The 15,180-nt window shown below is 41.2% G+C and overlaps 1 protein-coding gene across 1 annotated transcript; it reads left to right on the top strand.

Moving 5' to 3' along the window:
• The first annotated feature begins 16 nt into the window (after positions 1-16).
• Positions 17-13,882, top strand: moto (minamoto). Its single transcript, XM_036552890.1, has 11 exons — positions 17-184; positions 674-763; positions 1,425-1,568; positions 1,813-1,896; positions 6,559-6,678; positions 7,025-7,179; positions 7,345-7,449; positions 10,718-12,464; positions 12,562-12,696; positions 12,945-13,125; positions 13,716-13,882. The coding sequence occupies exons 1-11, from the start codon at positions 17-19 to the stop codon at positions 13,880-13,882; spliced, it is 3,096 nt and encodes a 1,031-aa protein (XP_036408783.1).
• The last annotated feature ends 1,298 nt before the right edge of the window (positions 13,883-15,180 follow it).

Here is a 15,180-nt window from a genome sequence, read left to right as displayed (position 1 = left end):
TGGCCTTACCTTGGTGATGATTGGCGCGGTATCACGCAATGCCTTTGTGGAGGTGGAGTCTTTCACGACGGTGGGGTTGTATCATACTTCGTTACTGCTCATTGTGGTAGGGGTGGTCATCTCCATCATCGCCTTCATGGGCAGCATCGGGGCGTGGACCGACAATGACGTGCTTTTGGGAATGGTGAGTCCAGGAAAGTGGAAGGCCTTTAAGAATAGGAAGAATGCTCTATGTGACAGACAAGGAGCAGAGGTTATGACATGGTTCAATCTATAGTTGATTTGTAAGAAATTCTCGCTCGGTCATGTCATTTCACTGTTGGTGAACTCTTAAGTTCTCAGTAATTTTCCTCCAGAAATAGCCTTTGCATTTTCATTGTGTAGTTCACAGGCTCCCTCCTACTTATCCTTTGCCTGGAGATTGTGGCTGGAATTCTCTTCAACGTCTTCCGCCAAAAAGTAAACACATCCGAATGCATCATTTCACATTATTTCTGTTTTCCGATTCATATGTTAGTGTCCTTCAGCAATACCATGCATTCAGTGAATTGACATGTGATTGTCTGAGGCTTACAGATCACACAGAGCCCACTCTTCTCCTGTTTCCCCTATTTGCTGTTATTGTGCTATCCTACACTGTGATTTTTTCCCCTCTGTCCGTCGCTCTCCTCAGCTGGAGCAGAAAATTACCATGAAAGCCAAAGAAATGATTTATGAGTACAGCACGAAAAACAGAGCTGCCATCAATGAGGTTCAGCGTAAGGTAAGCATACTGTTTATCAGAACCACGTAAGGTCAGCACACAAGAAGCAAAGTCCAACATGCTACTGATATTAATCAAATGCTAAAAATATATCAGCTGAATAGAATGCAGCTAGAGGGGAAACAACAACTACAGCAAAGTTAATGGAAAGGATCCATAATAAAAATCCTAAAGCACAACAGCAGTTAAAGCGCAAACTGTCAAGATGAAATATTAAGGATGTTCAAGCATAGGTTTAACAGGGTTTTTTTAGAATGCAACCATTCTGATAGAGGCAGGCCATTGAATTGACCGCTGAGCTGTTGAGGTGAAGCAAAGGGCAAAGGCTACAGCCAGAGTTAAATGGGCAGAGGAAGTGTCCAGGCTGCAGGGAGAGACATTGCTTTGGATATATGAGGAAGTAATATGGTTAATGACATAATGACCCAGCTGTGCATCGCAGTCTGATCCAGGTTACAAACAATGACCAATGATGTCAGCTTTGGGGGAAGTGTGTATAAAGTGTAAAAGGATTGTTTATATACCTTCTGTGCATGGCCCTTTTCAAACTATAAATGAAGAGCTGTTATATTTCCAGTATCACACTAAATCAGTTATAGACATTACTTTAGCCCTGGCTGAAATCAACTCTGTGTGTGTGTGTGTGTGTGATGCATTTCAGTTCCACTGCTGTGGAGCAGTGAACTACACAGACTGGTTCCACAGCAAGGGGTGGCAGAATACTAGCGATGTTCCACACTCCTGCTACCGGGAGGACTTCAAGCCCTGTGAACACAGCTTCAACATCAACAGCATCTACCAGAGAGTAAGTGTCCCCAGACAGGCTCCTGTATTCCTGAGAAATTGGCAGTCAAACACATATCAGAGGTGCCCTGTCCTGCACTTGGAGCTTTGGGTCTACTATGAAAACGTAAGTGACTAAATGCTAACATCAAGTGACCACTTCCATATATTTGATATGCCAAGGCCATACCCAGACTGCCTTGTCCATTGCTGAAGGAGTTTGTGAAGAAAGTAGATTGACTGTTTACCTTATTCAAACTCTCCAGGGCTGTGTACAGGCCATTAAGGAGTACCTGAAGAAGCACATGGCAGGGGCTGGGCTAACCTGCATTGGCTTGGGCATCATGGAGGTAAGAGGCAGAACTGTCATGTAGTATCTATTTGTTTTTCACCATAAATATAAAAATTACATAATCTATATCAGCACCATAGACTCACCCATCCATTGACACATGAGGTTATCTATGTAGCAGAGCAAACATACTACAGGCTAGAGTAAGGGAGAGTGCAGAATACCTTACCCACAGCACCACAATCATAGTCACAAAGTAAACCAAATAGAGAAATAAGTTGTGTTTTACAGGTGGATATGGGAAGTAACTGAAGAGTGACACTGACAAGAACAAAGCAATAAACACATTTCAGATGACTATTAGTGATTTTTGACTAGGCTGTATGATCATTTTGAACATAATGTGTCCTCATTTCTCACAGGGAGATGGCTCAGGGCAACCTGCACAGATAATTTACATATCAGATGCCACCTCTCCTTTGCTTTGCATGAAATGAGAAGAGCAGGGCTCTACACCAGAGCAGAACAGATACATTGAAATTTAAACTTGTTATTTCACCCAGAGTGAAGGGAATGTGTCGATATAATTTGCATGGGCAATCGCCCTGAGAGCTACACTGTTGAGAAGCCAGTGGGCAGTATTCTCGGTTATTGCTTGGGCTGAATATCATGATCTGGAGCTTGTGACTGGTTGGCCTCCTGGTTTGTTCCATAGGCCCTTGGAGCTGTGCTGGGAATGTGTCTCTTCCATGACATCCAGCAGAAAGGGAAATACCAGGAATTCGGATGACACCTCTCTCTCCAGCCAGGCCAATCAAGATCTGATCCTCACTCACCTCCTTATCAAAACAGATGCCATTTGATCATTTTGTCATGTTTAAGCCCGACTTATTGTGAGAAAATAAATACAGCGATGTGCTTTGCCACTTTTTTTACACATCATGAGTAGTGACAACCCTTTATTTCCTTGCTACATACTCTGCATTGCTACAAAATTCATGTATTTTTTGATGTAAAATGTGAATTCATTACCTGCTGCAAAACTGTTTTGTTGTTGGTTATTTTCATAAAATGATATATTGTCAAAACTGCTCCTGTTTCTTTCATCAGGATTCTATCATGGGTAAGGTGTCACCTGCTGGGCCCTTTCCAGGGGTCTGTGTCATGAGCTGATAGGCTGTAATGGCTGTTACCACGTGGGTCTTGGTAAATGTTGAAGCATAGAGTCATCACCACCACCAACCCACCCTCTCCAAAAGCCCTTTCTGAGCAATGACTTACACCCTTGAGCACTAAAGGCCACCTCAGTCCTCTCAGGTAAAAGGAACAATGTATTTACTTGGCTGGACTATGACCCCTGACCTCTCGAGTGTTTGCCTGTTCCTCGGCCTGCTATTGTGGTGAAACTATTTTTTTCTCTGAAAGCAGAAAACCTGTGGGGGCTTTACTGTGTACACTGTACTGGGGTAGCAGGGCAGTGTGGTATTTTGGTAAAGAGAAGGGCTTGTAACCCACAGGTTGCAGGCTAGATTCCCCACTGGGGCACTGCTGTTGTACACTTGGGCAAAGTTCTTAACCTGAATTGCCTCAGTACCTACCCAGCTGTATAAATAGGTAGTGTAAAAAAAAACAGGTATGACACAGCACACAAGTTGTTATAATGTCTTTCATGAGGTAAGTTAGATATGGCATATCTTAAGACATTCTATAAGTAATGCCTAGTTCTGACATTTTGCAACAAACATTTGTGATGGGGGCACATGTTTGGATTGTACCCACTTTGTCTTATAGAAAAGTGTCTTAATAGAAGTACATGCAGGCACATTCAGCATGTGATTCAACTGTAGGTGTCTCCACATACAAGCTGAAGGGGCGTGTGGGCCTGATTCACCAGCAGGGGGCAACACAATCATGTGCTGTTTCCATCTCTGTTCACTCAAAAGGAGGCAAGTCCTAGATAAGTAGAATGAATTCTCATGCTCTGTCTTTATTCTGGTTGTCAGTTGAAATTCAATAAGTATCTTTACCAACCTTTTCAGTGATACCATCTCATTTCATCTCATTTTCTTTGACATCTTCTGACTGCGTACTTCAATGGCAGCTGAAACCTGGCCTGCTCCCTCTAAACAGAGCAACTGCCTGCCCAAAAAGCCTGACCTTCAGTAGTGGCAGGCATGTGTTTTACTTATCTATCTATCTATCTATCTATTTACTTAGCTGAAGCAGAGACAGACAAGAGAGGTTCCATTTTAGTGTGGAGAATGGTGAGGTGATGACCGAGAGAGTCAGGCCCGGCACCATGAGAAAATACAGAGGGGTGGACCGTGGGAGGCACAAAATTCATACTTTGTATACTGTGCCAGGCCTAGCGAGAGTCTGTGATGATTAAATAGAAGGATGATGGGAGGATTGAGGAGATTTTGGAAAACGCTTTCCATCTTTTCTGACTATGGTGTTTTTTTTCCTCTTCAAAGGCAACAAAAGTAAAAAAAAAAAGTGGAAAGGAAAAGAGGTTGCCATGTGTTCATGTATGAGTATATTGCCATTAAACCTACAGAAATAAACCTTAGATCCCATTTTACAGTTTTTGTACATTGCTGCCTCTCCATGCTTTGCCTTTGAAGTACGCACTCACTAGAGACTGTCTGCCACTGGCCCAGCTACATGACTGTGGGGGGGTGGGGGGACTGCGGTAGAGCCAGAGACAGGAGCGGACAAATCGAGGTCAAAGAGGAAGATTTACGGTTTCCCCCCAAAAGGCACCTTTGCCGCACCCACAATAAATTAAAAGAGTAGTTTCGCATCAAATCGCCTTTGCTGGAGCTAAATTACGTGTGTATTATGGTATTCCAGTGTGTGTGTATGAACATTTTCAAACTACCGTATTAAGCTGTACAGTATACTGTATTCACACTACTTCTGCTAACTGATGTAATGTTATAAAACATTTAGTCATAAATACATATACAAGTTTTACGCTTCTCCTTTTCCGTATTGCTATCATTAGTCTGGGCATCTGAAATATGCATTTGTACTTCATCTATTTCGAAGGGTTTTTTTTGGTCCCGTCGTGTTGCTTGAACCGAAACCGAAATTTGCACCTTGTGCGTGTCTTGGGTTGCTAGCTGCCCTTCCCCCAATGGTCCACTGCCATTGGACAACGAATACAAGCCCGTGACCAATGAGCTTCGGCGGCTCGCTGCGTTACGAGGGAGGGCAGAGCGCTTCGCGGGGAACGGCGATCTCGCGAAGAACGCAGGTTTTAACGGGTGAGCTCGAGGAACTCTACTGTCAGCGTTTTAATTTTTTTTCTATATTTGTCTCATATTTGTTTAACCCGTTAAATGAAGAGAAAAGTAATAAGCAAGGTTTCATAAAAAACCCAAAATCTTACTCGGAAAATTAACGACTCAGTTATTTAACATTAATGGAGGTGAGTAACAAGTTAGCAAGCTAGATGTCAAACTTAACTGAACTGGTGTGTATTTGCTAAAATAGCTAGCTAATTAGCTACACATCGAATCCCCCCTAAACAACTAAATAGCTAAGTATTAAGTAGTTTCTTCCAACTGATATCTAACAACATGACTATTATACGGTATACACTCGACATGATATGGATGGAAAGCAGGTATTAATGTTCTTTAGTAGAGAAGTTCAAGTGCGACATGACAGAAGCTTGTCAAATGTTAGATTGCTAACTAGCTGTCATGTTAGCTAGCCAACGTTGAGTATAGGCGTTTATTGGTAAAATGCCATTATTCTCAAATTTAAGTTTTATAATCGTTAACGTTAATATCCCAATTTTACATTTGGCATTGGCTAGCGAACTAATTAGCTGGTTGGGGGTTTATAGGTCAGTTTCTCTCAGTTTTTTACATCAGCATAAACTTACTGTTAACTGAGTTTATTTGGATAGGTATCTGTATAGCTAGCTTGACAAGATCCACCCTAGCTAAATAGCTTGCTAGCTCGCGTGATGTGTTATCTTACACAACTTTAACGTTAGCCAGTTAGCCAACGATCTAATTACATAGCTGCTATGTTAACATTAGCTCCCTCGATGAATTGCTATGGGATTGGACGCTAGACTGGCTTTTTAAATCACGTTCTACATGTAACTTGCCACATCTGCGTATGTTTCAGGTAGGAATACAAAATTCTATTTTTTGTTTTGTGCATAACATTCAAGAGCGTGACAGGCAAGTAGCTCTTGATAACTTTGTCAAGTGGTATGTATATTTCAATAAGATTTAGGTCAGCGTTTCTCAAACCTCTCCTGGAGTACCCCCTGCCCTGCATGTTTTAGATCTCTCCCTGCTCCAACACAGCTGATTCAAATGATCCACTCGTTATGAACTCCTGAAGCTGCTTAATAACAAACTGATCATTTGAATCAGCTGTGTTGGAGCAGGGAGAGATCTAAAACCTGCAGGGCAGGGGGTACTCCTGGAGAGGTTTGAGAAACGCTGATTTAGGTAACTGGGATGAGTGCCTTTTTAAAGCCATTTGACTCCCTTAGTCCCACTTACTCAGACACATTTTGTAAATGATTGCATTGTTACTTGTAAATGAAAAAAAAAAAGGCTTAATTTGTTCAGCATTGGAATTTGGGGTGTTGAAAGAAAAGTTCATGAAATTTGCGGATGTCCTATATGTACGCCATTTTATCATAGTTGTTTTTTTCCACTAAGCAGTATGAAACTGTTTTTCTCTCCAGACAAATAATGCAGTGAAAAGTCAAGTCAGTTTGGGTTCAGCAGGAGGAAATATGGCCTTCAGCCGATTTCAGAGTGCAGCCTCAGGATCAGATTCATTCTTTTCACCTTATAAACATCAGGTAAAGCTGGGGTGCTTACTTGTGTGGTCTCATAGCAGCTGTTTTTGTATATTCAAGACAACTACCAGATGGGACACATGGGTGGATTAAAAGATAGAACAGCTACTTAATTATTTGTAATCAATCAGTTATTTCTTATTTCTGCCAAATAAAGGATATGAGAGGTAATATTAAAGTATATTAAATATGTTCTGGCATACATGATGGCTCCCACCTCAGTAATGTAGCTGTCTATTCATTGATTATTAGTGTCTGACATCATCTGCATTTTGTTTTAAAGTTAACCAGGAAGTGATCAGTCGTTTTCACGCAAAAATGTCTTGTTTGTATCTCTAATGTTATCCAGACCTGCGTGACAGGGGATAAGGTTCGACCCCCTCAGGCTTTCACATCTCCCCTCCCATTTCCTGGTTTTTCACTGCCAGAGGAGCCCTCACTGCTCTATACACCTTGGGCTGCTCGGGAAGATCCATATCAAATAGGCGAATGTGTGAAGAACAGGTGCTTATGTCTCTCACTTACAGAGCTGTCAGAACTGTTAGTCTGCTAACCACATCCATATAAAATTGCCAGCTTTAGTCAAACCATGTAACTCATAGGATGATTTGCTTGTTTTATCATTATTTTACAATTTTTACCTTTAAAATACTGTTTCCCTTTTTCAAGGAATCTTGCAGATGGAAATGAATGTGAAACTGAAGCTGATCTCTATGGATTGGTGTCTAATATTCTGGAGGAGTCTGATCAAACGGACGCGGACTTTGCAGGAGAGTCAGTAACTGTTTTACATGTTCTTTTTTTTGTTTCCCTTACATGCTTTCACAAAAATATCAGAGTTTGTGTCATTAACTGGGTTAGTTGAGTTCAGAACAGCAAGATAACTCAGTTTCACAAGTACAGTTCATGATTAATGTGATCTTGTTATCTTGGGCTAAGATTATTCAGTGTTATAAGGTACATTCTTTATGTTGCCATAGTAATTCTTCTAGCCCTCTCTGTATTGGCTAGTTATGATTCATGATAAGGTCTTTGCGAGAAACTTTAATGTTTAAGAGCATACGGTCTCCTGAGAACCATTGCTTAGATTCGATTTTTAAACAATGACTGCACAGGAGACCCTTGCTATTTGCGGGGGATGTGTTCTAAAGATTCCTGCTAATGGGGAAATCTGCTAATACTGTACTGTAAAAATAATAGTTATGTGCAAAGGGGATTTGTTGGAGACATAAACAAGCACATTTTCGGCATAAAACAATCTGGTAATGCACTAAACAAGTGATTAACACAGGTACACCTGGATTCTGGAAGTGAGAGGAGAACAAATCACTTTTATTACCATCTTAACATTTTTTAATAAACATAAATGTTAATTCCTGTAAAAAAAAATCTCCAGAAATCCTGTTCACAAATTCAAAACCGTGCAGATGGACTTTATTTTTAAAAGTGAACAAATATTGGTTCTGTAAATTATCAGTAGTAAAGCAGTGAGGTTTGGGAATATGCTATTTAAATACACACTGCTGGTTGAGCCTAGCGACCTGGATTGAAATGAGCCATTTCATTTGCTGGCTGTGATGACGATTCCGGAGCAAATTCTAACAGATTGGCTCCATCCTGCTTCTACTGTTCCACGTCACTGGAGTAGTACCAATCTTTCAATGTGCTAGTGTGGCTTCTATTGTGAAGAGTAGCTGGTTGTTTATGCGAGTGTGTTGGAGACTTTCATGCATCTTGCTTCAGCACTCCTACAAGAGTGCTGAAAGAAAAAAAATCAGTATGCGTTATCAGAAGAAGAAAAAAATTTTTTTTTAGTCCTAATCAACCTTATATTTCAATATTTCAGAGCACAATACTGAATTAAAATATGAAATTTGTAACTTGGCAAGCTAACACGTGAATTTTTGGAAACAGTATTAACTAATATGTCCACAAGAGGGCCACAGATGCTATGGCCATGGATTTGCAGGCAGTTAGTAGATACATGGATAGTCTCCCTAACAAAAGTGTATCCTCTCTCAAACAAGAAATATGACCAACATTTTAAATCTACCTACCCCAATCAAAATACAAAATACAGTCAAACCGAAGAAAATCCAAGTGAGGTTAAAGTCAAGTGACACAAAAAAATCTGCAACTATGTAGCTGCATGGTTGTGTCCATGGCAGTTGTTTTGTTACAGGCTAATCCACTTAGTTGGTGTCCACATTTTTTCCATGTTGCCTGCAGTGTTGGGCACAGACATAAAAAGATCCATGAAATGCAAAATAGGTTACAGTATTAATTAACAATAAAAATGTGATAGCCTTTGTTGGGTCAGGGGATAATTACAGCACTAGCTGTGAGTGTTAAATAATGTTCATAATGAGTTTAGAATGACTTTTCAATGTAAGTTCAGTGTAGGCTCAGTAAATAAATGAATATTATATATTTTTGGTAGTGAAAATAGATGTTTACAATTCATATAGTTGTCTGGTTAATATATACGTCTGGGCTAAAAATACATATAGTCTACATGCAGAGTGACCTTATGGAATGCATTGATCCTTAACTGAGGCATACCTGCATGTATACTTGTGAAATAATAATGCTGTAAACACCTGTAATGGGTAAAATGAATGTAGAGAACATGGAAGAGTGAAGCCAGGAATAGGGGTCAAATGGTGTAAATGGTGAGGGTCTCCTGTACATAACTGCTGATGTTACAAAGAATATGTTAGTGTATTAGTAAAAAAAAATGTTAATCTAAATAAATTCATTTGAGATGAAAGTGTATAAATACATTTTAATTTATAGATGATGTTTGAAATCATATGCAAAAATATTAGGGCCGTCCCCGACCAAAGATTTTCCTAGTCGACTAGTAGTCGTTAGTTCAAGCCATTAGTCGACTAATTCTTGCACGTTTATGATGTTAATGAAATTATTTAATTATTTTTTTTTTGGGGGGGGCATCAGAAAATGGTTTGAGTTCCAAGGCTGAGAAAGAATGTTATAAATAACATTGTTAACACTGTGCTACATTGCGGAGAAGTACCAAACCGTAATAATGAGCCTTTATTTTGAGCCTTTAAATTTTACAAGTGTGAGCATGAAGAAAACTAACGGAATAACCCTTTCGCGCATATGGTCACACCGGTGTGATTAGCCATTTAGCACATATGCTAAAACTGGAGAAATTAGAATGGAAAGGAAACAGTGATTTAACGTTAAAAAATATAGCAAATGCTAACTGAAAACTATGAGAAGCTTAATAACGCTAATGAAAACATAATGAACCATGTAATGCGCACTACATAGCATAAAATAAGTTACATGCAAAAGGGATAACATTAGGCTACTTACATGTTTCAGATGATAAGTCATGTTGAAAGTCGACGAATGATAGGCGAATCTTTGCACGTAGAGTTTGCATGTCGCCTTCTTGGGGTTGTCCTTTACATGCGTGAAATGATCCCACACTTTAGATGATTTCCTGCTGACATATAATAACTATTTAATAACTTTTTAACGACAAGGTGCAGCTCCCGAATGGAGTTTGAGGGGTTTTTTTTTCTGTGACTAACCGACCAATGATAACTGACAGTTTGGTCGAATATTAGGGGGCAGCCCTAAAAAATATAAAGCTAAAACTTTTTTTGTAACCTAATCTGGGTAGATTTTTCAATCAGTGAAATCAGTTTTAGCAGTTGAACGTGTAATGGTCTGTTTGCTATTCTGAAGAAAATTCTAGTAATTATTAGGTTGATTAAAATCTAGGAAATATTTCTTGACATCATTATTTATGGCAACAAATGGGAGCTCATCAGAGGTTTTCTGAGCATTTATCTGTCTTCATAGTGAAAGTCTGGATTAAACCTGAGATTTAACTTGTGCAAAGGCAGGTGTGTGACAAGAGGCAGTTAAGATCAGTGGAAAGAAACTTTTCAGAAACTGACCAAAGCCAGATTTTACAATCCAGTACACTATTAATGCTGTGTTTGTGAATCTGCTGCTTGTAATGTTGGGCTTGAATTTATATAATTTACCTCCATCCTTACAGGACATTATCAAGTTTGAAGTCTGTTTGGTCCCCTAAGTCAGTAAGAGAAGACAGCCAACAATACTTTCTCTCTGAATCAAAAATGCAGTCAAATTCAGCCTTTCTACAAAACGCAATCTACCCTGACCCCTTTGGGAGAGGCCAGAGGCAGCCCCTGAACAAAGAGTCACAACAGAGGACTGAGTTTCACCAGAGCTTCAACGGCTTTGACGTCAAAGATCAATGGCTTTTCCCCTCAAGCAGCGCCGACACTGAAATGTACTCTCCACAGACCGAGGATGTGCAGAGGATGCCGTGTCAGGAGATGGCCCTCGTGGGAAGCCCCTTTGTGTCAAAAAACAGGCCTGATAAAACAGATTACGGAAAGGATGACGTTTTCTGCGGCGCGAATGCGCTTTCCGATCACATCGAAGGGGTCGCGCCCTCTTTCTGCTTACCCAACAGACTGAATGAGCAGTTTTTCAGTCCCTTCTGTGGTCCCTCAAGCCACGGCCGAATGAAGCCCCAGAGGCACAGGCAGTTTCCCGTGCAAGAGGGGAACGCATTAGCTAGCAACGTGCAGGCGCTGTTGGCGGGCGAGCACGACTCTTTCAGCAGGGAGTGCCAGAACCGGCCGATGGGACAGAGGGATTACAGTGAGCACGTGTCCGAGCAGCAGAGCTTCGCATACCCCCGGATTTCAGCGCTTGACACGCAGGCGCTTCCATTTAAAAAGGAGCTGGCAGGGGACTTTGGAGAGCCGAGGACGCCCGAGAGCAGGGTCAAGACTCAGTCACCAACAACCGATTACTACTCCAAAGAATTCTCAGGGCCGCAGCATACCGAGCCTTATCAGCCGCCAAAGGGCTTTTCAGCCTCTTTCAGTCCGCCGACACCTTACCAAAGCAAACAGAGGGATAATTATGCCGTATCCAATCAGTGTGCCGCGCATCACAGCCAGTTAAGCCAGTACCTCAATCAAGTCAAGCAGTCTGGTGGAAACGGGGGCGTGTCCGGTCTCTCTAAAATGCTCTCGCACTCTGTTGCAGAATTTGTGCCCCAGCATTTCCATCAGATGCAAAGAGGTGTGTCCTGCCTCACAGATTACAGCCAGGGAGACAGTCCGAACCTCCACAGTAGTGCCGGGAGTCAGGCTGGGTTGAGCCCGGAAGGGTTAAGGAAGGGAAGTGACAACGGTGAATTTGAATTGCAGCCAGACAAGAGCCCTGCACATACCAGCCTGGTCGGTGAGGGACGGTCCCCTCAGCACTTTGAGGGGAAAATCAAACCTCAGACAGGCGTTCAGAGAGAAGGGGACAAGAGTCAAGGGTTTCTGCCGAATGCCTACCTTGATTTCCTGGGAAGGGTGTATAACTCACATAAGCACACTGGCAGAGGCTTCAGTGCAAACAACTCTGGGAAGAAGCAGCCATCAGCTTTGTTTCCTTACATGTACTCAGTGGGTGATCCCAGGCAGAACCCATACCACCTGCAGTTAAACTGCGGAGGCTTTCCATCCAGGTCCACCTTTCCGTATGGTAATTCTGTCACGTTTATGGACCTGTGCAACCTGCTGCCAGACAGCGAGTTCAGTCCCTTTAACCCCTACCATCATGATGTAAGTGCTGAGGGTCCATTCCCTGGCGCGGCGCCTACCCTGAGGTCCCCAAGGCTGGTGAAGACCCGCTGTGCCCCCACCAGTCAGCTCCACTACCATCTCGAGGAGTGTTATGAACAGTGGAGGGCGCTGGAAAAAGAGAGGAAGAAGGTAAATGCAAAAAGCCTTCATCAGAGAACGAGCAATGTGTGTGGATATTAGCTTGTGAGATCGGTCTCCTTATTTTTTTTAATGTTTTCTTTAACAGACAGAAGCCATGCTTGCCAGGGTTTATCCTGGGAAACGGGTTTCAGTTGTGAGCAGCAGTGCCCTCCCAAAAGTACCACCGAATCCATCCCGAGTTGACCGTCTCATTGTAGATCAGTTGCGTGAGCAAGCCAGGGTGAGGCTTTTGAAATGTGCCTCAATTAGTGAATGAATGCTCATAGAATTGTAGCTGGGATAGGGGTTACAGCGCTAATTGCACAAAATAGCCTTTACTTCAGGTCAAAGCAGTACAGACAGAGCAGTAATGATGCAACATTTCAAGCTTTGAAAATCATTTTATGTTTGAGGATCATTATTCATTGTGAAGTGTAGTTATTCATTGATTATGGTTAAATAATGATTTTTCCACAATTTGTGTGTCAGGTTGTGAGTCTTCTAGGCAAAATGGAGCATTTGAGCAGCTTCCCTCTCCATACTAATATCTACTCTGCGCTGGACAGACATCTTGAGGTTATTTACATGACGCAGACGCGACGGAATGAAGAATTTGTCAACTCTTCAAACCGGCAGAGACAAGGAACACCGTATTTTGGAGAGGACCGAGGTAATATATTGACAGATCTCCTTAGAGGTGTGTCATTTTTCCTAAAAAAAATCATTTGATTGAAAATGAATATGGCGGCTTATATTTGATTAGTTTTACCAATCATAGCCCTGGATTGCAAGGCTAGGTACAGGAGCTGAGGTGAGAAGATAAAACATAGTAACCCCTTTCAATTCAGCGATGTTATTGCGTGCTTGTGTACCTAGGCACTTGGTCCTGCCACCCAGCATGGGTGACTCATGAAGTGAGGGGAAGCGGTATATTTATGGCCCTCCCATTGCAGTGTGACGTGTGTGACTGGTCATAAAACAGTTCTCCTTACATGAGTCACTGTCAGCCAAACAATGTGTAAAAGTTAAATGTTTTTGACCGCAGCTGGTCTTTACTGTTTGGCTTTCGCCAAAGCGGTCTGCGAGTCCCGTGTGGGAAAGACTTCTTTCTTATTATCTTTTGGCGGCGCAGCACACGTCATGTTCAGAAACGAAACATTTCCGAAACGTCGTAAAACATTTATCTTCCGCTAAAAAGAATTATCAAGTCCCTGCATGATGCATTCAGCGTTTCTCAAGATGTCTGCGCGTTTTCATCAGACATCCTGCTGCTGGCTGCGGCGCTGAAGGACATGTGCGACTCCACGCGGAAGTGCCGCACAGCGCTGTGGTGCGCTCTGCAGATGACTCTGCCCCAGAGTCCCACCAGCAAGACAGAGGAGCAGGGGGACTCGGAGGATGCTCCAAAGGGACATGCTCTCTTCTAGCTGGCGACAGCTTGTCGCTCAGGCATACATTACCAAAGAGAAAGAGCAGAAGAACACACGGTTTTACGGTATTTTATGTCATCGGTAGGCTTAGTTGCTAGATATAAATCCAGTATGTATTTGATCAGAGACCTTCTACCAGCCAGATGAAGATCACATCAGGAGGGGATGCAGAAGAGCAGCATTACGTTTATCAGTACTATCATTAGAGTTACAGTTAAGAGCCTTTCAGTAGTAAGGATTAGGAGTTTTAGTTAACTCTGTGATATCAAATCTTTGAAAAAATCTCGTTAATAGTCTTATGTAGGCCAGTACTTAATGTACAATTAATCGACCTTGGAATAGCTTAATAAAATATGGTTTTGTGGCTGTAATTAGTGCTGTAGCGAAAGAATTGGAATCTTGAAAAAACTATTCTCAATATATTATTTAAGTGACCTATTTATAATAATTCAGATACATGAATCATTTAATGGTTTCAGTGGTTTTACTTATTTATTGGAATGTAACTTGCCAGTCAGATTTTGGTATGAATCCAGAGGACAGATAATTGCAGATATTAGGTAGTATTTTTTCTGTACGTGTGTTATAACAATCAAAAGATTTTGCGTGTTAAATGGTTTATTTGTACTGTCTTGTTGTATTTATTTATTCTCAATTAGTCAAGAAAGCAGGACTATAAGCAGATTTCAGTAGCTTACTGAATTGATCTTGTTAAATTTTAAAAACCTAATGACAAAAAAAACATTATTTAGCAAGATACCATATTAAATGTTAATCACACTGTTTTTTTTAATGAATTTAAAGTTTAAGGCAGTACGAACACAGTTAGAATGAAGAACAATGATGAGGTTGAATTGTTTAACTTGTGGACCAGCATGAAGTACAATTTAGAATGTCCTGTATGAGACAGGGGATAATGGTTCCACTCCCTGGACTTTTAGGGTTTCTGTTTAAAATAAATGTTTTGCGTCTAGTTCATGTAACCACCAACATAAGTAATAAAAATTTCAGTGCTTAAAATGGCTTTTGTTCATTTCAGATGTTTAAAATGAACACCATTGCAACTGCACATGACGTGTAAGCTGTTGATTGTACTCAGTTCTCATCTTGAAGTCCAAGGTATATATTTTCAAAAGTATGTCTGGTACAAAAGAGGTAACTTATAAGAATTTCTCGGATGAAAAAAACACTGTTATGCAAGGCAGCTTACATAGCTTCGATTTTTTTGGTCACATTAAGTATACATTCAATGCAGCTGCATAAAGCCTGCGTAAGTATGGCGTAACTGATGCATT

This window comes from Megalops cyprinoides, chromosome 19 (assembly GCF_013368585.1).
Source record: "Megalops cyprinoides isolate fMegCyp1 chromosome 19, fMegCyp1.pri, whole genome shotgun sequence".
Classification (NCBI taxonomy): domain Eukaryota; kingdom Metazoa; phylum Chordata; class Actinopteri; order Elopiformes; family Megalopidae; genus Megalops; species Megalops cyprinoides.
This window is presented reverse-complemented; position numbering and strand designations above follow the sequence as displayed.